General features: G+C 45.8%; 2 protein-coding genes across 5 annotated transcripts in view; one reads left to right on the top strand and one right to left on the bottom strand.

Moving 5' to 3' along the window:
• copb1 (COPI coat complex subunit beta 1) overlaps positions 1-4,432 on the bottom strand; it is a 12,384-nt gene extending 7,952 nt beyond the window's left edge. For both annotated transcript variants that reach the window (XM_042061459.1, XM_042061460.1), the window contains exons 1-10: positions 4,316-4,432; positions 3,311-3,445; positions 2,970-3,199; positions 2,459-2,628; positions 1,871-1,985; positions 1,679-1,771; positions 1,049-1,186; positions 832-951; positions 614-721; positions 329-475 (exon numbers count right to left, since the gene is read on the bottom strand). In XM_042061459.1, the coding sequence (XP_041917393.1) occupies positions 329-475; positions 614-721; positions 832-951; positions 1,049-1,186; positions 1,679-1,771; positions 1,871-1,985; positions 2,459-2,628; positions 2,970-3,199; positions 3,311-3,401 (1,212 nt within the window). In that variant the 5' untranslated portion in view covers positions 3,402-3,445; positions 4,316-4,432. The remainder of the gene's footprint in view (positions 1-328; positions 476-613; positions 722-831; positions 952-1,048; positions 1,187-1,678; positions 1,772-1,870; positions 1,986-2,458; positions 2,629-2,969; positions 3,200-3,310; positions 3,446-4,315) is intronic.
• On the top strand, positions 4,354-21,137 carry LOC121681625 (zinc finger protein 821). Of its 3 annotated transcripts, none has more exons than XM_042061464.1 (6): positions 4,354-4,433; positions 13,729-13,860; positions 14,042-14,163; positions 15,439-15,537; positions 16,029-16,195; positions 16,831-21,137. In XM_042061464.1, exons 2-6 carry the CDS (start codon positions 13,776-13,778, stop codon positions 17,759-17,761), a joined length of 1,404 nt encoding a protein of 467 aa, XP_041917398.1. In that variant the 5' UTR covers positions 4,354-4,433; positions 13,729-13,775; the 3' UTR covers positions 17,762-21,137. The 3 variants fall into 3 exon arrangements, with proteins under 3 accessions (XP_041917398.1, XP_041917396.1, XP_041917397.1); XM_042061462.1 differs by lacking the exon at positions 4,354-4,433 and adding an exon at positions 7,938-8,515; XM_042061463.1 differs by lacking the exon at positions 4,354-4,433 and adding an exon at positions 7,938-8,528.

Below are 21,137 nucleotides of genomic sequence, written 5' to 3'. Positions count from 1 at the left end.
ATCATCTCATCTTGTCTGTTTCCCAAGATATGCAATCCATCTATGTGGATACTGTTTTAGACTTAATTTAGATTTAGTGTTATTTAGTATAATTTGTATTTTAGTATATTCTTTATCTTCTACTGTCCTTATTGCTCAGTTGTTATTTATATTATATACTTTTTCTGCTGTTAGTGCATGTTGTGTGTGATGTCTATGCTACCGAGACCTTGGATTTCGAGCGAGCGAGCGAGCATGTATCTATGTATCTATGTATCTATCTATTTAAGCTAAGTGCCTATGTAACAGCTTTAGGGGAGATATCCACTTGAGGAAGAAGCCCTCTTACCACAGGGATGACGTTGGCGGCCATGTCAGGGAAGCGGACGCTGCAGGAGTGCAGGGTGCGCACCAGCAGCTGGCGGTACTTGTCTGTGTCCTCGTGCTCAGTCACGTTGTTAGTCTTTATCACCTCCTTCTTCAGCACAATCACCAACTGCAAGAGCCCAGCACAGCACAGCTCAGCACACAAACATGATTAAAGAGTGGGTTACCAGCAATATTGAGGGCACTTTCAAAAGCTTACACTTGAACAGCACAAATTCGACTCATCAGCACACACACACATACACACCTCTTCGACATTCCTTGAGGAGACGAGGTCAAGGGCTAGTTGAAGGGTCTTCTTCCGCACTTCCAGATCGGGAGTGGTCAGCACCCTTAGGATGTCCATCACCAGGTCCTGAGGGACGACAAATCAACATAGTGTTAATTAAACACAGACAACTCACCCACACACAGGTTGGGGCTAAACCTTCATCAAAGCAGGCCAAAGGACAAATCCATCCTCACCTGCAGAACGCGCTCGTGTGTGGGATGCTCCTTGAGCTCGATCAGGCGATCCAGGACAATCAGCTTGACGTTGTTATCGCTCTCCTTGATGATCAGGTCAATATAGCACTGTGCAGCAGCCTGAAAAGACAGAAAAATCTTAGTGCCATACTAAACTTCAGGTGAGGAGGGCAAAAAAGGCTGTTCTCTCAGGTGGGAGTGTGGCACGCGTGGGCACCTTGATGGCAGTGGGGGCACTAGAGAGGGTGACTAGCGTGCCCGCCGCCTCGTACTTCACTGCGGGGCTGGAAGACTGCAGCAGGTTATAAATGCACCGGATGAAGCGAGCTCGCTCTGACGGGTTGGCGTGGCACACCTAGAGGAAGGTGAGAATAGAATCAGTCAAAAACACAAAATCATGTCCAGAATTCCCCAGTGAGCAATTCATATATCTAAATGCAGTTGCAGAAGGACATGGGGGTGGGCACAGTGATACAGATAATATTTTATCAATATACTGTTGGTAGCAAAAGCAAAAAGGTCCGCAAAATCAAAAAGAAAGACCTTTGGGCCAAAAAGTCTGTGAGCCCTGTGAATAACTTAGAGAAAATAGAAAAGAATCTTGGGGTGAGGACCTTCTTTTTGCTTTTACTTTCTCCAGACATGGAGAATGCATCCCAAAAAAGAATGAATGGGGAGAGCTAAGTGTGAAAAAATTAAATGTCATCTCATATATTGTGAAATAACCCTAACGTACAAATCTCTACATGACGTTCAGGCCTGAATCTTGCATTGCATCTGACTGTCTTTTAAGGTAGGACAAAAGTGTGATTACGATAAATAGTTCGATAAGGAAAGAATATCTCACCTTGTAGATCAGTTCCACAATGACCAACTGCAGAATGTCTCCAAAGGTGTGCACCTGGTCAATACAGGTGCTTAGGTAATCTAACGCTCTGTCCTATAAAGAATACAAAGAATACAAAATGACGGCAATGCCTAAATCAAAGTAGCACTTCCTGCTAAAAACGTTTACAAAACACACTGGTCCCATCTGTACCTGGTCCGCATGAATCAACATCATGAAAGCATTTCTCTTGCAGCTGGCATCTTTCTCATTCACCAGGAAGTCATGGATCAGTTCTGGAGCATCTGGGATCAGGTGTTCAAAGTTTCTGGAAGAATAAATCAAAACCTGAACATGTGCGTAGCACTTGTATCTATGTGTTTGTCAAGGCTTAACGCTAAGATGATTTCTATGCCTGAAGTAATCAACCTTTTGAAGCCATTATAAACATATCCATTTTTACATTTTAAACAACCCTGGTCATGAACATCAAGATCTGCTCTGAGGTAAATGTAACATTATTCCCCACACTTCAAAGTGCATTTATTTAATTTTACTTTGGATCAACCGTCTGATCTCCACTCGACATGCATCGTCTATCTCCCCACAACACACTGACCCACACACTCACCTGTAGATGGTGTAGATAGCCAGGACGGCTCTCCACTCGACATGCATCGTCCATCTCCCCACAACACACTGACCCACACACTCACCTGTAGATGGTGTAGATAGCCAGGACGGCTCTCCACTCGACATGCATCGTCCATCTCCCCACAACACACTGACCCACACACTCACCTGTAGATGGTGTAGATAGCCAGGACGGCGTTGCGCCGCACGTAGCTGTGCCGATGCTCCAGGCAGGCGCGGATAGCAGGCATGAGGGGCTCAAGCAGCTCCGCCTCCTTCAGCTTGCACAGGAAACGCAGAGTGGAGCCACGGATGAACTCGTTTGGGTGCTGGAGGTCCTGAAACGCATCGCACCACACCACAAGGGACTCATGGGTCACACTCTCACAAGGCACACTGGTAGGTACACACTTAAGCTGGTGAACCTGAACGAGTTAATGTAACATTCCATTGTAACAGTAACACTTCGTCCAGCTCACGTCTAGCTCCATTGTATGTTCGTGGAGAACTACCTCCTCAGTCTGTTTGCGTGTGTTCGCAAACGTTCGCCAAAAACTCAAAGCAAACAGAAACCTATGTTTGAGAATTTGAATGCGCCTCAAGAGATACGGTGGTATGGTTCATGAGAGTGAGTTGTCATTTCACTTTCAAATCAAGGGTTCTCTTCTATACTACATACCTTTCTGTAGGCATCACAGACCAAGATCATCTCCTGGAGAAGCTTGCCATCCGGCGTGGTTTTGGGCACGATCTCCCAGAAGACCAGCAGCAGCTTTTTGATGGTGTGGTCTTGGAGTGGGAGGACGAAGCGGATGATGGTCATAAGGAGGCCCGGCAACTTCTCCCCATTTAGAATCATGATGATGACTTTCTTCAAGGCTTCAGTCTTTGCCTTGATCTCTCCCTTTTCTGTTTATAAAAAAACAAACATAAAATATGCATATAATATATAGAAAAATTATGCAAATTGGGTGCAAGATATGATATAAAATAGCATTGTCCATTAATGTGTGTGCTTACCTAGATCAGTCTTAAGGCTGACTTCAGAGGGAGGTTCCGAGTCATTGGGAACATTAATAAGGGTGTAACACACATTTTCTGCGGCCGTCATGGTGCCAGGCAGGTCTTCTTCTTAGGGGACTCCAATCAATATCTCTAGATAATATAGCACATATAATGTGAACTGAAATCACTGCTGACCAGTCAGACCTTTAGTAACATTGTCGTATCTTAAGACAAAAAGCACACTGTCAATAATACAGTTATTTCTTCTGAATAAATTATGTCAATGAATCGTAGCAAATCGAAGCAAGCGTTCGTGAAAATATGCCACTGATATTTATCATGCCACAACGATTGTGTAACAGCGTTAACTTTAGCACTCTATAGCGCCTCGAGAGCTGACAAAATTGTAACGTTACACATCAAGTGGACCACTTCCTGACTCGCTGGCAGGATGTCATACGTAAAGGTACGGAAAATTTACCGAAATGAATAATCTCAATATCAAGACAATGCACATAGCTTATCGTGCAATGTCACGAAAAGCATGCTTAACAAAGAGCTGGTATTTGGAAGTATAAAATTAATCGGCAGCTGATGAGGCCTTAATGTCAACTATGGTAAGCTAGCTAGCTGTATGACAAACTCCGATGGCTGGCAATCAGAAACAGAATAGCTCCTAGCTTAGATTTGAGTATTAATTTGTGTATTTACAGGACATTGTGAGCATCAGCTAGCTTATGATTGCTGTAAGATATTTGCATATTTTCCCTCTTACGCTCCTACTTCATCTACATCTTGAACTTCAAGCTAAACTGGCAGTCAAGTTACGCATTAGCATGCAGGCTAGCTAGCAAGCCCCTACATATCGTCGATTTGCTCGCAAGCAAAGAGATATCAGTCAGCTAGACGCTAAGTTAGCTAAATCATTGTTTCTACCGATGAGGCATTCTTTACTGAGTGTATAGACATATTATGTTATACATATGAAATGAATATAACAAAGTTATGTTTGTTTGTTACCTTCAGGTTGTCTGTGTTATTCCCGTTTCTTTTTTATCTCCGCATCCGTGGCTAGTTTGCTTCTCTGGTCCTTTCGAGTGACGTGGAATCTTCCTGCTTGAGCCACATCAATGCTACGGTAAGCATGAGAGGACAAACAGCTTTTTTACGCTGACGTCTGTGTGTAGGCTACAACTCAATGGCCAAAACAGAGTAGTTCAAAATACAACTCATTACAACTGGCCAAATATATTTTAGGTTATACATGTATGCATATTACCACCAACCATATGCCTCTGTATAGGGGACTGTTTCCTTGGTTGTTCTCAGACAATGTTTAGTTGAGTAAGTTGTAGGCTATTTGGTGTAGGAAGTTCTATTATACATAACATCTCTTTTGTTGATTAACTGCTCTTTATCGTGAGTGTTGTTTAAAGACTACATTGTTTACATTGCTTTTTGGACTATAATCTATCAGAAGAACTCTAGGCTAGCATTAATGGTGTCCCAAACAAGAGAGTTAGGGTACGTTCTTCTGTTTTTGTCTGATCATATTGTTCACAACTTACAGCTTTCAGCTTTCACAAATTCAAAAAGCAATCATTATTTTTTATTATTATTATTATTTATTTTACGAGACATAGACCTTGGTAAGGCTCAACCAATTAACAATTCAATGACTTTTATGGTATTTTTCAAGGGTATATTTTTATATACCTATATATATATATATATATATATATATATATATAAATATATAAATTCATTACATTACATTACATTACATTTGGCTGACGCTTTTTTAGCCAAAGCGACTAACAACATGGTAAACAGTTTAAGTTTTAGAGCAATTCTCAACAATTTTAGGACAATTTAAAAACATTAGAGTACAGTAAGAATAAGTGCATCAGTGAGTGCTGTTTTTAACAGTTACGTGTCAGTTTAAGACGGCTGGGGAGTGCTAGGATCAGCAAGACTTGTTTTAAGTGTTGCTATGAGAGGAGATGTTCTTTAAAGAGCTGGGTCTTCAGGAGTTTTTTGAAAATGGAGAGGGATGTCCCTGCCCTTGTAGGAACTGGCAGTGTGTTCCACCAACGAGGAACAACGGATGAGAAAAGTTTGGATTGGCCTGAGCGTACTGGTGGTAGAGCTAGACGTCGTTCGTCTGAGCACAGTGCACACGGAGCACAGTGGTCTGAAGGTAGCGTATGTCTGTATGAGGGCATTCAAGTAGGTGGGAGCAGAACCGGAGACTACTTTGTAGGCAAGCGTTAGAGCCTTGAATTTGATGCGGGCCGCCATAGGTAGCCAGTGTAGCTGGATGAGCAGCGGGGTAACATGTGCCCTTTTGGGTTGGTTGTAGACCAGGCGCGCCGCCGCGTTCTGGTTCATCTGAAGTGGTTTCACTGCGCAGGCTGGGAGACCTGTCAGGTGGGCGTTGCAGTAGTCGAGTCGTGAGATGACTATTGTTCAATTCAAAATTCAAATTCAAACAACATTCTTTGCAAACAGATTTAGGAAGTAAGATTCAAGACCTATCATCTATTCATGATAGACAGAGAAACATCAGCTGAGACCGTAGTCTTCTGTTGGGCTGACATAATTCAGCACATTCACATTACAAGACATTCACCGAGAAGACTATTTGCAATTCTTTAAAGCATTCTAAAATTGGTCAGGGATCCCTTTTATCAACATGCACCTCCATTGTTGTCTCAGTTAAGTGATTTAGGAACACAGCCATACCATCGTCTGTTTTAGAAACTGAGTGTCATGACAATGAATACTTTTTTTTTTATTGTATCATAGACCTAATCAAATGCAATGTGTCAGGAAAAGTTAATTTGAAACACCATGAATTTAGTTTACGTAACACTGTGACTTAAGCCCGATTTAATTTCTAGGTACTTAAACTTCAGTATTTCAATATTTAATGTGAATATACTTTCACTATTTACTTGGCTTCCTGATTCCTTCTGAGATATAATAATATTTGAGATATAATCATATTTTACATAATGAATAATATTCCGGTGTATATTGTAATACAACACATTGATTGTTTTCCAACCTGGTCTCTGACAACTTACAAAAAGCAGTGTGTTGTGATCACATTAGATAGATAGATAGATAGATAGATAGATAGATAGATAGATAGATACTTTATTGATCCCCAAGGGGAAATTCATTTAGATGTGATTTGTTTACTGAGAAACTATTAAGTAGTTTGTAGCTCCGCCTCCTAATTAGTAGCATGCTACTTGCATAGCCTACTGCTTACACACTGATGCTTCCGTATTACTAATCTGATTATAAGACATCACTCAGATGGACCAAACTATTATTTCTACTTTAATACTTGAATTTAGCTGCTACTTATGTACTTTCAGTAAGATTCTGTGATATTTAAATAGGATTTTATGTGTAGGACTTTTGCTTGTAATGGAGTTTTACAGTAGGATAAGAGTGGCCACAAGTCTGAATACTTCTCCCATCAATGTAAAAATATGATTAGCTCACAAGAGAATGCAAAATATATGGCCTGAGTCATCATCAGCTTCTTGACCAGCTTTCTTAAGCGACCTAATGAAGTAAAACCTCAGATGCCTTCTTGACGGTGGCCAATGTGCTTTGTGGCCATTAATTGGTGAGGTGCAGGCCCAAAACTCTCCACATGTTCCTGGAGCTGCCATTCATTCTGAGTCGTTATGCAGTTTGAACAATATAAGCGTTCTGTGAGGTGATCTGTGAGGCAGTGCAGAGAAGGTGTCTTTGTTAAAAAAAAAAAAAAACACACACATCTAGGTGACTGATTGCGTACCCTCGCCAATATATTTGGTCAGTTAAGAAAATGTCAAAAAAAGAAAATACACACACACACACACACACAAACAAATGGACAGATGGACCCGTTTTTGGACCCCAAGGATTAAAAAAAAAATCTCTGACTTCCCAATTTATATAGAGCTTATCAGTGTAAAAATATATTAAAATTGCGTCTCACTTAACCTATTAATATATGAAACATGTTTATGTGGATTTTATCACGATTCTTGATAAAAGGTTTTGATCTGGAGGAAAATTAATTGTTCACAATCTGAGTCTAAACCTGCTGCTTAGCTTTTCTCCTTAAGTAGGTCAAAGCCGATCAAACTGCTTGGCAAATGAGCGCCATCTAGTGGATCTATTCAGCAGGATCATCAGGATCTATTAAAATTCTCAGATCAGCAACATAGTAGAAGGCAATTCTAGGCTATAGCATGTCCTGCCATAAATTTGCCACATTTAGTGGGAGCAGCATAACATTTACTTTGTGACCAGTTGGCTATTCAACACAGGTGTGATTCAGGGTGTATTTCAGAATTAAGAAGAAACACTGAGGAATTACATTGGGGACATAAAATAAATTACAATTAAACGTGATCTCATGGATCTCTGCATTACATGTTGGGCCTATATTGCCTAACGACATTCCTCTCAAAAATATAAGAGGAGTAATCTATTAAGCCTACCTATTTTACCTTTCTATTATACATCTATTGCAATTAGGAATGCTATACTGCCTGCCATGGTTTCATACACTGGCGTACGCAGGCCCAGCCATTTCATCGGCTCCTATATGGTCCTCCGGCGTTATGGTATATATCCCACAATGCGTTTCGGTGTTCCTGTAGCCTTCAATGTGCAAACAAACCAGCTATGTATAAGTGAATGTCGGCGGTGGATCTCTGCAGTGCACTGGCAAAGCGTCAACGGCGCAGACGCGGAGAACAACCGGGTCTGTAAAGCGAAGAACATCCCAACCCGGACACAGGATTGTTATTATCAAACGTTAGGGATATTTGTTTACAATGGGAGTTGATTAGAAACGAGCGTGCTGTAGAACAAGTAAACCAGTAGCCTGCGTTATGTCTTTTCTTTGAAAATTCCACGTATATTTTATTTTCCTCAAATTAAATGAAACCCATCTAACATCCAATGTAGCGCGCCGCGTTACATCGCTGCTTGGTTTGAGCTCTTTGATCACCGGCTATTCTTTTTCATTTTCACTTCCTAATAGTTGTACTCCTTCACGGGAGTCATTTTACTCATTTTCGCTGGAGTGGTCTGAGGAATCTTCAAATTTGACGGGGTTAGGAGGAGACTCGAGGGTTTTTTTCCAGCCGGGAGTGGGGAATAATATGTCCAGACGGAAACAGACAAACCCCTTCAAAGTTAATTGTAGGTATCTCAGGTATTGTAACACTATTCTAATTTATCTTCTCCTAACTGTAAGGCAGATAACGGAGTAGTTTGGATAATCGTAGTTTCTTTCATTTAGCCTTCATCATTTCGTAGATAAGGTGGTCTCTGAAAACGTTCTCGGTTGCTAAACGTAGATGTATGGTTCATTGTATACATGCACGGGATTGGCTACAATGTTTCAACTGCAGTTTAACGTTGCTCACGAAGATACATTTCTCAAAAAGTGAGAGTTCCACCGACTCAATTAGCAGTCACGTTTTAATATAGGCTACTGTTTGATTGTCGTTGGGCTTTCCAACCTCGTTTTCTTAGTTCGTTTCAGAACTATGATTGTAATCTGAGCATGGTATGCTTGGTAATGTTTATACAGGCTTTACAAATACGCACACTGTCTCGCTCGTGTAAACTGATCTTCTGAGGTTGACAAACATGCAAAATGAGTGCGTTATAATCTGGTTATAGTTACATGCTTGACACTTGATCACAACTTTTGCTCATCACAAATGGAAACTGAGGTCTTGTCCACATTCAATTTAACTGAGGTATGATAATCGGCATTTTATACGTGCTGTTTTATTTCGGGTTGTTATTTCATAGGAGACACTATTCAATTGTTGCTCTGTAATTACACAGTTGCTCATGTCTGGCCTGGCCCACATATATCTGTGTTTATGGACTGTGAGTGTGTGTGTGTGTGTGTGTTTGAATGTATGTGTTTGTCTTGTAAAGAGATGAGTTTTTGTTTGAGCCCACATGAATGCATGCCCTGGCATGTTGACTTCACCTTTCAACTCTCATTATGTGAAGTTCAAATACAGTATGGTGCTTGTGCTGAAAATGATTAAGTTGTAGAATATTGCTGTGTGGAAAAATCATCCGGACCTTACAGTCACCATATGAATAGAAATTATGGTCCAGACATTTTAAGGCTATTGGTGCCTCTGTTTATAATTTTATCTTCTTTTATGTATCTTGCCTATGTGTCTGTTTGAGTCTGATTAGTACCCTTACCTATGTGTCTGCTATAATCTATTTAATAAGTTACCTAATAACCGTATGTGTCTGTTAGATTCTGTGTTATAGCCTATGTGTTACAGTCCATGTAATACACGATATGCTTTTGTATGTTGTTTGGGGCTGTTTCTTACACTGAAGCCTGAGACGGGATGGCATTCACACATGTAGGTGATTCACAACCATGACATGGGGTGTTGTTGGCTGGGATGAGATGACATGGCCATGATAACAGATTTGTTTGTGTGTTTGTTTGAAGTCAGATGTGGAGGCTGGCAGAGTCCTCCGTAGCCTAAACTAAAAAGTGATGGTTAAACCCCCTCAGGTCTATTATAAAGGCTCGGTGATCAGCGCCATGAGTAACAGGGATGCTACACCAGGCACGTAACTGAAGTGTCCCGTTCACATTGCGTCTGCTGCAACAATTAGCTTCCACTATAATCAGTGGAACTGGCTACACCAGATGTGATAGTGGCGCGTACCAGTCCACTAAAACTTTTTTTTATCGCGTTGCAAACAGAGCGCTTCAGTTACGCGCTCAGTGTGGCCTCCCTGTAAGTGTACCTTCATGGAACTCTCCCTTCATACAGCGCAGCCTCTCTTTGTGGATACCACTGTATTCCACCATGTGTCATCAGTAGTAACCTGGCTGATCTTTTGTAGCCTACTGCCCTATGAGCAGAGGAGCCAGGCACCTCTCTGGGGTGAGACTGCTGATTATTTATGTAGTTACACTGGGCCCTATAGTACTCTAGGTCATCACTGGTGACCTCTACAGTTGCGTATCTGATTCCCAGCAGTGCCACCGGGGCTTTCGGGACGAGAGAGGGCGAGTGAGGCCACCCAAGGAGATTTCTCCTAATAATCTGCCCCAGTTGTCATACGGTCTTTAGACGCCTTTTCTAAACATAGTTTCGTTTTAAGATGGTATTCCAACGGGGCGAGCTCGTCCTGATGTGGCGCTGATTGTAACCAGGAAAAGGGGACTTATTTGGCCCTCAGTGATCCTAAGCTTGTGTGTAGCAGTTGGTTTTGTTTCAGCAGACTCCAGACTTACTTGAGGACTGAAGAGGCCTACTGATTGCTATAGCTAGCTATCATTGGCAAATGCTCCCACAGTCCTTCACTTCTGTCATAATAAACAGTTATTTACTGTCTGGGGAGGCCTGTGTAACCGTTAAGCTGCGGTCTCCTCTGGTGCCTATGGAAATGGATCCTTTTGCAGTGTTGATGTTTATACTCGATTATCGGTGGTCACAACAGTCGTGAGGACTTTTTATTTAGACTTTATATATGATGACCACACAGAGCTGACCCGGAAGGGAAATGTTTATCACATTTACAGACTAATTTCAGTTTCAAGTTTGAGCTAGACATTCATGGCGCGCCTGAAGCTGTTGTCCTTCCCAGAGCTCAAAGCATCTCTGCTGACAAACAGATTGGCCTACTGATAACCCACCACATGCCTGCTCTGCCTCGGGCCTCTGGAGGAGTTATGGAGTTAAGAGGAGGTGAATTTTCAGCGTATGCGCCCTCTGAGGTTGTGTTTTATTTTTGTGTGTGTGTGTGTGTGGTGTTAAGTAGTGTTTAGGGAGGCCAGGTTTGAGTTCCAGACACTTCGAGCTGAGCGGCGTCCGTGGGGAATGGTAGTTTTTAGCTGGGGTGGGAAACAAGGAGGAGCAGGAGGAGCGAGACATTTGTGGGGGTTCCTCCGGCTTGACTGGAATACCACGCTGTCAATTAGGCGGAGTGAGGAACGAGGCAGGCGTCTGGGATTATCTGATGTCTGCGTCTCACTATTCCCAAGCTCTGGGAAATGCCGGCGCTTACACACCAAGACGGAATGGTGGGGCCCCAGTCCTCTGCCCTCACCCCAACGTTTCCTGCAGAGTGAGTGTGTCTGTGTCTCTGTATGAGAGTGTGATGTTTCTGTCTCAAAAGTCTGTGGGGTTTTTTTTTTCTCAGGAGGAGGAGGGGCAGTGGTTTGAATTGAAGAGCACCCCCATTGCTTAGTGTTTGAGTTGAGTTTTGGCATTCTCTCTTTTGTCTGTTTTGTTTTGCTTGCCCCCCCCCCCCCCCGCCCCCCAGCTCCCCTCCTTCCCCCCTACCCTACTCTGTGTCTGTTGGCTGATGAGTTTGTCTCTTTGTCTGGATCCAGTCAGACACTGCGTCACCTCCTGCCTACAGACACACAGACTCACAGATAACATCAGAGTGGCAGAGAGTGAGTGAGAGAGTGAGAGAGCATGCATGCAAGAGAGAGGGAGAGAGAGAAAGAGGGGAGGAGAAGGTGGAGGAGGAGGGGGGGGGGGGTAGAGTGAGACAGATGTACAGACAGATCCTGGCAATGGGGGATGGGCAACTCGCTCTCCCTCTCTCTCACACACATCAATCATTGGCTAAGCGCAGTGGAACTAGCCTGTTGTGGTGGTTCATAGTTCAGCACATACAGAGCCAGTCTCCCAGTGCTCAGAGAGCTCGAGCTCAGCCACGCTGGGGAAGACATGAGGGCAGTTATGGGAGGGTTGGAAGTCAATCTAAAAAAAACAATGAACCCCCCCCCCCCCCCTCCTCTCTGTTAGTGTACAATCTTGCTTAGGCCTAATGTCCTATATTACCCGAGGCTTACATCAGCTGAAGGCTGCAATTACCTGTTCCAGCCAGGCCTAGATGACTACAGTCATGAAGTCCCCCCCTCTCCCACACACACACACACCACTAGAGATTACATCAGGTGTTTAGACCTACAAGTGGGACAGAGACAGCCGTTGGTGAGCAGAGAGAGCGAGACATCCCACATAACAGCTGAGTGTCAGCCAGCCAGCTCCATGTGCAGGCAGAACTGGAATAGAGCTGGGTGGGCTTCTGGGAAACTGAGTTTTCATAAGTCATTCATATAGAATGAGGTCAGTGCCCTTTGTGCCTGTGTGTTTACGTCCTGTGATCTGCATGAGCAGGCTGGCATGGCTTCTGTTCTCTGCAGTGGCACAGTCCTCAGGAGGGCCAGGCAGGGCAGGGCCCTGTGAGCAATCGCTCTCTGGCACGCAAGCACGGCACAGCGCCGGGTTCGAGCGCCGCACCGTGCCACGCCATGCCACGTGAGAGGTGCACTGTGGGAGATGGTATGATCTGCCGCTTCAGCAGCAGCGGCGGTGGCTCAGAGCCCCAGCAGTGCCTCTCCGGTCTTCAAAGCGATGCGATGCAGGCAGATGACGGAGGGCCTGGAGAGGCATACGTGTAAGAAAGGAGTGATGGAGTGGAGGGAGAGAGAGGAGGAGATGGAGAGAGAGGAGGAGATGGGGAGAGAAGAGGAGGAGGTGGAGAGAGAGGAGGAGAGATGGAGTAGAGAGAGGAGGAGATGGAGAGAGAGAGGAGTAGAGATGGAGTAGAGACAGAGAGGAGGAGATGGAGAGAGAGACGTGAGGACGAGATGGAGAAAGAGAGATGAGAGGAGAGAGAGAGGAGATGTGAGCAGGCCTGTGTGGGTGTGAGGAAGCGTCTGTGGGAGACAGCTCTCTCTGTGCTGGGGAGCTGTCTCCCAGACGGAGGAGCAAACATGAGCACTGCCTGCTTCTTTACCCCTGGGACTGCACCATGGTTATGCATGTGTGTGTGTCTGTGTGTGTGTGTGTGTGGTGGGTGGGTGGGGGGCTGAGTTGAGTATTGTATGTGTTGCTTGTGTAAAGTGTGGGGGGTTGGTGAGCTTGTGTGGGAGAGAGAGTGAGTGAGGGCATTCAGTATGTGTCACCGTGCATATTTTTAGCGTGTGGATACTGCAGCATAAGGATCCTATGCGTATGCTAGTGCGGCAGCTTTGCGTTACTGCTGTTGTCTCCCTTACCGCTGCTTTAAGAGCCATGCCTGAGGTTCTCCACACTATAAAGGGCAATCCATGTTAACCAAAACCATTTAAGCCATCCAGCAGAATTTGTATTCATCACAGTTGCCTTAGCACTAACCACACCCTGCGGTGGACTGGCTCGTTTGGCTAAAGTTCTCGTCCTGCAGAGACCACGGCACTGGTTGATTATTTGCATGAATCAAGTAGGAATAAAATCCAGGCTGGCAATGTGTTGTTTTTCCGTCCCTTCGTCTGTTGTTTTTCGTCTGCCGTCTTCTTGCACAGTGACCCATCCATGTCCTTTGCCCCCCCCCCTCCTCTGTCTCTCCCGCAGGGCTGTTCCACACCCCAGGGCTAGCGGACTCTGAGCACACTTTGGAGATGGACGTGAGAGACGACTTCGCTGAAGACAGCGAGTGCCACAGCAACAACTCCCAGGAAGCCGAAGAGCAAGACAGCATGACAGGTGAGCTGCACACCCTTAGTGCATGACAGGTGAGCTAGTGGGTACCCCCTCGCTCCGAGACTGGCTCATATCGCTACCCTCCGACGGCTGACTGTGGTGACCATGTGGGGTTGGGGCTGAGTGGGCACTGGCTACTGGAGTGGCTGTAGTTCTGGTTTTAGTCTGTCCTCAATTTCTGTAGATGAGAGTTACAGCGATCTGGACAACCACGGTGAGGACTCGTCCTCCAACACCTCTGCCGACGACATCATGACTGGCCACAAGCAGCGCCGCCACTGTTCCCAGGAGGGAGGGGTCAAAGAGGTAAGTGGCGGTCACTACTTGCCTCATGGAGGGTTTTTTTTTTTTTTTAGGGGTGGGGGTGGAGGTTATGTCTTTAATCCAACAGGACAGTGAAGAGAGACAGGAAGTGGGAGAGAGAGATGAGGATGGGATCATGGGAAATGACCCGGGTCAGACTTGAACACAGGTCCACCGTGGGCACATGGACTCAAAAGTGTCATGGGCGCTGAAGCCAGTTGCACCACAGCGCCCCCGCTTCATGGAGGATTGTGAAAGGTGTTGAATTTGTGGACGTCATGGTTTGGTTTGGCGCTGTCTTGGCCCGTGTCTGTTCATTATTCTCAGCATGGTTGCTGTACACTCGGAAGTTTCAAAAGCTTTCAGAGGAAATCATGCAAGAAAGTGATGAGTCAATATACACACTCTGATCCTAGAAAGGGTTGTGGTTTGTTGTTTAGGGTGATGCAAGATGAGAATGACGAACGTGTTTGTGTCATATCTCCATTGGTATACTTCCTGGGGTATAGAATATGGAATATTCTGAATTTTAGCCTTATCTCTTGTAGATCTACTTTTGTGTCCAGCTATACAACACAACACATACTTTACTGAAGCATGTCAGACCTGTTTAGCCAGTAAGGTCAATAGCAGGCTAACGTAAAGACAAAGGCATAGCTCAGCACCAGCGAGAGCCCGAGCTGAGATATTGTATGGGAACACTGAAGAAGAGAAGAAAGAAAAAACAAGGATGTCTTGGCTTATTTCTGTCTTGTGATTCACACCTCTATGGCAACGCACTCCGGAACGTCACGGCGACAGGAGGAGTGACTCACTGGGGCTTCTGGGAGACATTTTACGCCAAGCCACAGACTTCACAGACTGCAATCTTTTCTTTTTTCGTTCTCTCATCATCTCAAGCTGTGACCACACTTACCTAGAGAAAAGAAGGGACTAGTCAGAAGAGGGGATTTTACAATATAACAATCACTGTAGTCAGTCGTTGAAAAATATTTTGTTTGAGGTTTGAGATGTCTTTGAGGTTTCTGGTCCATTGGTCTATGAAGGAGGTAAAATAATGATGATGCTCACCAACATGTTAGTCTCAACATGAGTGTTCCCAAAGAAAATCCCAGTAAGATAGTTTTATCATCTGACAGTGAATGAGGGTTTCTCTCTCAGCCTGTACTCTTTGTAGTATGAGGGCGTATGTTCTCCTTATCACACCTGTCTGTGCGGTGATTTGTGCATGAACTCTGCCCTGACACCTGTTTGTGTTGCTGCCGTTCTCCCCCTCAGGAGTGCAAGGAAGGGGGTGACTTTGAGGGAAACTACATGTGTCCCCTCTGCACGCTGGAGTTCCGCCACTCAGAGCAGCTCATCGCTCACGTCTACCAGGTGAGGACATCCACGCCTACCCCAAGCCCTAATCACATTGACCTGGAGGGGCTAGTGCTGGCTAAGCAGCGCTTAAAACTCACCAGGGGCCGCTTGCTCTCTCCGTCTTTTCTATGGAGGGATGAGAGGGGAGGGGGGGGGGGGGGGGGGGCACACATCATAAGCTAACAGGATCCAATAAAGGACTTAACCCTGGGGTTATGTGTCACAACCAATGATATCTGCCATCTTGGCAGTCGCATATGTTTGCCAGCACACAGATGAAAATGACTCAGTGTGCACAAGGAGGACTGCACTCCTGCTCAATGAACTCACATAACAGTCCCCCAGACAGTGACCCCGTGACCCCAGAGTTCTACTAGAAAGTCAAGTTCTCTCTTCCTCTTTCCCTGGTTTCCTTTGTTCATTTGTCGCTTTCTTTATCTCTCTCTCTCTCTCCGATGTTTGTTCTCTCTTTGTTCTCTCTCTCTCTCTCTCTCTCTCTCTCTCAGCATACGTCGTCAGTGGGTGGCAGCAAGAGCTTCGTGTGCCCAGTGTGCGGGCGGGCTCTGAGCTCGCCCGGATCCTTGGGCCGCCATCTCCTCATCCACTCTGAGGACCGGCTGTCCAACTGTGCCGTGTGTGGTACACGCTTTACCGACACCACCAATTTCAACAGGTTGGCTTCCTTCAACCGAACACTCTTTAGTCTAACAGTCAGACCTTCCAGAGAGGTCCAACCTCAGCTATGGTCTCTTACGGAAACCAAGTTACTAAAGTTACCAAGGTTACCAAAGAAACCAGGTTACCAAGTTACTAAACTAAAAGGTTAGTGAGGTTCCCCTTTACTGTAAAGCACTTTGGGTGCCTTATATAATGTGCTATATAAAATGGAATGTGTTGTGGGTGAAATCTCCAGACGTCAACTGGTCTCGGACTGCTTCCTGAACTAGATTTCATTGATACTAACAGCCTCTGTGACACTGAGGAAATGAAACATGTTTGTCTCTACCACATAATCAAACTTCAACAGTCAATTTAGCTTTCAATTTAACCTCTAACCCTTAATGTAGTGTTGTAAGCAAACTTCAGTACCAATACAAACTTCACTGACACCTTCATGTTCAGCTGCCCCCAGTAGCACTACATTCACTTGGTCTGTTGAAAGCGTCAATACTAAAAGGTTAAAGGCCAACACTCAAAAGACCAAAACTGTGGACCAAAACAGCTGACAATGTACTCTAATCTTTTCACAACGGCAAGAAGATTGAAGTCAGTGCCCAGTCATTGACCTGTGCTTGTCTCTCCCTGCAGGGAGAAGCTGAAAGACTTCTTTAATTCCAGCAGTATGGACCTGTCAGGTAGCGGCAGTGGTTGTGTGGATGGTAGCTGCTCTATGCCATCCCGGCCCCAACACCACCCCCACGCTCATCCGTCTGGCGGCCCCCCTCCCCAGCCCCCTCCCGGCCCCTCGCTGCCCTCCCTCCCAGACAGTCTGCTGTCCTCCTCCACACCCCCGTCCCTCCCTCCGCTCCCTGACCCTCTCAGCCAGTCAGGGGCCGCCGGCCTGCCCCCTCTGCCGGACCTCCTGAGCCCGATGCCCGTGTACCCGGCCGGCGTGCTGCTGGTGTGCAACAGCTGTGCGGCCTACCAGCAGCTGGCGGAGGCCAACTCCCCGGCCATGCGCCGGTGGGCGTCGCGGCGGCGCAACGAGCCCCAGGCGGCGCGCATGCACCGCCTGGAGCGCGAGCGCACGGCCAAGAAGAGCAAGCGCGCCTGCGAGTCGCCCGAGGAGCGCGAGCTGCGGCGCCTGCGCGACCGCGAGGCCAAGCGGCTGCAGCGGCTGCAGGAGTCGGAGGAGCAACGGGCGCGGCGGCTGCAGCGCGACCGCGAGGCCATGCGCCTCAAGCGCGCCAACGAGACGCCCGAGAAGCGGCAGGCGCGGCTGGTGCGCGAGCGCGAAGCCAAGCGGCTCAAGCGTCGGCTGGAGAAGATCGAGCCGGGGCTGCGCGTGCAGATCGAGCACGACCCGGCCGCCATGGCCGCGCTCACCGCCGACATGAGCCTCTTCCAGTTCCCGTACCCGCTGCAGGGCGGCGTCACGCCCCCGGCCTCCGCGCCCTCCTCGCTGGACAACGGCCTCTTCATGCGGCTGGCCGAGCCCGTGCCCCAGCTGCCGCTTGCGCTGCGCCCGCTCGGCTCTGACTGCAAGATGGGCATCAGCGAGTCGGCACAGAACCAGTGATCCTCGCCACAACCCCAACCACGAACCCACTGACCCGTGCAGAGGGGAAACTGTTCCCATGTGGACCTCTGGGCATTCTCCAGTTCGAACATAAACAGAACTCAGAATGAGCAAAACACTTCTATCTCGAAAAAACACATAGACTTCTTTTATGAGGGAAGAGACTGGGAACCCACGCAAACACAAAAAACAGGGTTACGAATGTTTTTTATTTTCCAACATGTATGCCTATTGAGCATGATATTAACATTACAAGAGATTCTGTCTGTTTTGCCCAGCAGGGCATTCAGATTTACAGCCAGCCCACTTCTGGATGGACCGGCGGCACACTTCCATAGAGAAGAAGGAGCTGCGCATTTGCACATGGACCTGCAGTTCCAGTGGTGGGCCTCAGCCCACCGTCACGGTTTACCAGTAGCCAGTACTCCCTCCTGCCACCAGCAGGGGGCTCTCAGCCAGGCTAGCTCATATCCACAGAACCAACACTACCTCGTTTTGGGCCCATCAGCACTCCACCTGACCTTTGGACTCCCAGCAGGGCCTCAGGGGCCCTACTGGGCCACACACACACACACATTCATAGACTTGATGTTCTTGATGCTAACTAATACAAACACTATCTCTCACACACACACACACACACACACACAAAGTGGTATTTTCTTTCTTTCCTATTTCTTTCTTTCTTTCTTTCTTTCTCTTCTGAAATTGTACGTCCATCTCTGCCTTGTTCCCCAAGAGGTAATTCACTAGTTTTTTTCTTGTGGGTCCTGCCCATTGTGAAAGGCTTCATAAAAGGGTCTTTTCATATAGCACAGGCAGATACCAGAATGACGGCAGACTGGATGTGAACAGCCTTACTAAATATGAAGGTCACCAGTTTGTACCACAGGCAGTTCACTTCTCTCTCTCTTTCTTCATATCTTTCAATATCTGTCTCACTCTAACAGATACACTGCAGTAAAAGATATCCTTCCAAAGCCTCCGTACACTACTGAACTACACACGGGTCTAGATAGCACTCAGGAGCTTCGAGGCGGGACAGTCTCTCCATCACCACGTTGAGCTCCTCTCACACACTTCTCCCACTCACCACACACTCGTCACACGCTCACCTGATGTACACTGCCACTTTTCTGTTCTCAACCGCTCCATTTTTACCGGTCACATTGACCTCTCTGGACCTGTGACAGTCTTTGTGTTTGTGTACTTTTATTTTGCACATTGCAACTGCATTGCAACCCTCATTCCTTCCCCTGCCGACTGTCCCAGCCAAGTCCGGTTCCTCAGGGCTTACAAGGCTGCAGCTGGACCTCCCTCTGGTTCGCCCCTGGCCCGTGTAGGTCAGCTCAGCACCGATCCTGGAGAACCCACAGAACCCAATCTCTCTCTCTCTCTCGCTGCTGTTACCATTACTGTATAACGTGTATGATACCTCTGAAGCCGCCAGGGGCCACGCTCCACAAACTCCCGAGGTGCCGTCAGTGCATTTGTTTCACCCAATGTGTCAGCGCTGCCTTCGTCACTGGATTAAGATAATGAGATTTAAGTTATGACTTCATATTTTTATTGTCTCTTTTTTTTTTTCCACAACAAATACCTACCTTGATACCTTGTTTTGTGTGTACAGTAATGTTATTATTATTCTAAAGATGCTAGAAATGGTGTTTGCAATTATGCAAGATAACGTTGAGGGTATTTGTTATATATTTATTACCTACGAGCAGGACCACCGCATAAAGGTTCCAACTTATGATGCAATGTGGTACAAAAGCCAATCAGGCACACGACATCCCTGGAAGACCTGCGGTCAAACAGCTTAGAAGACTAAAGGGAACATTTAGCTACAGTTCTCTTTGGAGTTCTTTTAGAGGATAGAAGTTCTCTTTGGAGTTCTTTTTGAGTAGAAATCTGTCGGCATGCAGACAGGGAGAGTTGCAAACTCTTGTGCCATCCTTGACCACTTCACCTCAGAATCCTCATTCTATCTCTGGAAACACAGGGCCAGTACTCAGAATTCCATTCCACAATTGTCTTTAAGGTCATCGTTTAAGATTAGATATTGACTAGCCAGGATTATTTTTTTTAAAGAATACTGTTGAGATCTATTTAAAAACAATACGCTTTTCACTATATTACTTTTTTTCTGACTGAATATGTATGATTAACAACGTTGGTGGTATTCATTCTTGATCCCTGTTTGAGCATCACAGACTACAGCAGTGACAAGTTTGAAATGTGAGCGCTGTGACTCACCCAGGCCCAAGGGTGGCTGAATCCGCTATGCAACATTGGGTTTGTATTACCGACACACATTTGACACTTTCTACAATGACTATGCAGACTGCTTCAAAAATGGACTCCACTGAATCGCACAACTCAGGCAATTCAAACTCAAGTCAACTCAATGGTCTCTTCTCTGGCCCCAGGGTCAGAACACTGAACCGCAAACACAGCAGGGGACCTCCTCTGGCCGACCGCTCACCTCAGTCATTGACCTAAACAGTCAGAAGATGTAGGATTGCTATCTTGACTGAAAACTACCTGTCATAAAAATATCTTTTTTTTTTTTCTTTTCGACTAAGGATTCTGTGATTTCACAGTGTACTGACAAACATCCTCCAGGCCAGAAGCTCCACAAAGGACAACAAACTAGTGTGATTTACAGCAAGCCTTTCTATTTCTTCAAGTCTTACATGTTTTTGAGATACCAATCATTTCCAAAAAAAAAAAAAAGCAGTATGGTTTGTCACACAATGCTAATGGTTATTTGTAATACCTAGGGAGTTTGCCACGTGAATCAAAGAGTTATGGAAATGTAACAATCTCCCATGTACAGAATGAAGCAAGCACATAACTTTGTATTGTCAGGGAAGGATTGGTTTGGCAGTGCTTGCTAAAGTTTAACTTTGTTTCTCCTTTGGCTCAGCGTAGCCAGGCTCAGAGAGGGCAGAGACCCCTTCTGGGCTCAAAACTGCATGTGATGACCTGCATTTGTCTTGAATTGTTGAGTATGAGCTTGTGTTCCGCAATTTACTTTTTTGCCTGCCCGAGTTCCTCCCATCCTTCCCCCTCCCCTCACTGTCTATGATTCACCGGTAGATAGGGGACCCTTGAGATTGTTTTTGAATGCCTTGAAAGGTTTTTTTTTGTTTTTTTTAGTCCGTCAATCAGGATTCTTTCTTGATGTTCATGTTTACAGAATTATCTACGATAAAGGCCAAAATGAATGAGGGCATCCGGAGGTGGGAAAAGAAGATGCAATGATTGCGTTGTGTCATTTTTCTTAATGGTCTCTGTTACTGGCTTAACAGATGTACAGATTCACAATGGACCCTGCAAATAGAATGTGGAGTAAAACATTGACTTTACAGCT

The sequence above is a fragment of the Alosa sapidissima genome, chromosome 14 (genome assembly GCF_018492685.1).
Source record: "Alosa sapidissima isolate fAloSap1 chromosome 14, fAloSap1.pri, whole genome shotgun sequence".
Lineage (NCBI taxonomy): Eukaryota > Metazoa > Chordata > Actinopteri > Clupeiformes > Clupeidae > Alosa > Alosa sapidissima.
Note: the sequence above shows the minus strand (reverse complement) of the source record. Positions and strands in the feature narration are given on the sequence as shown.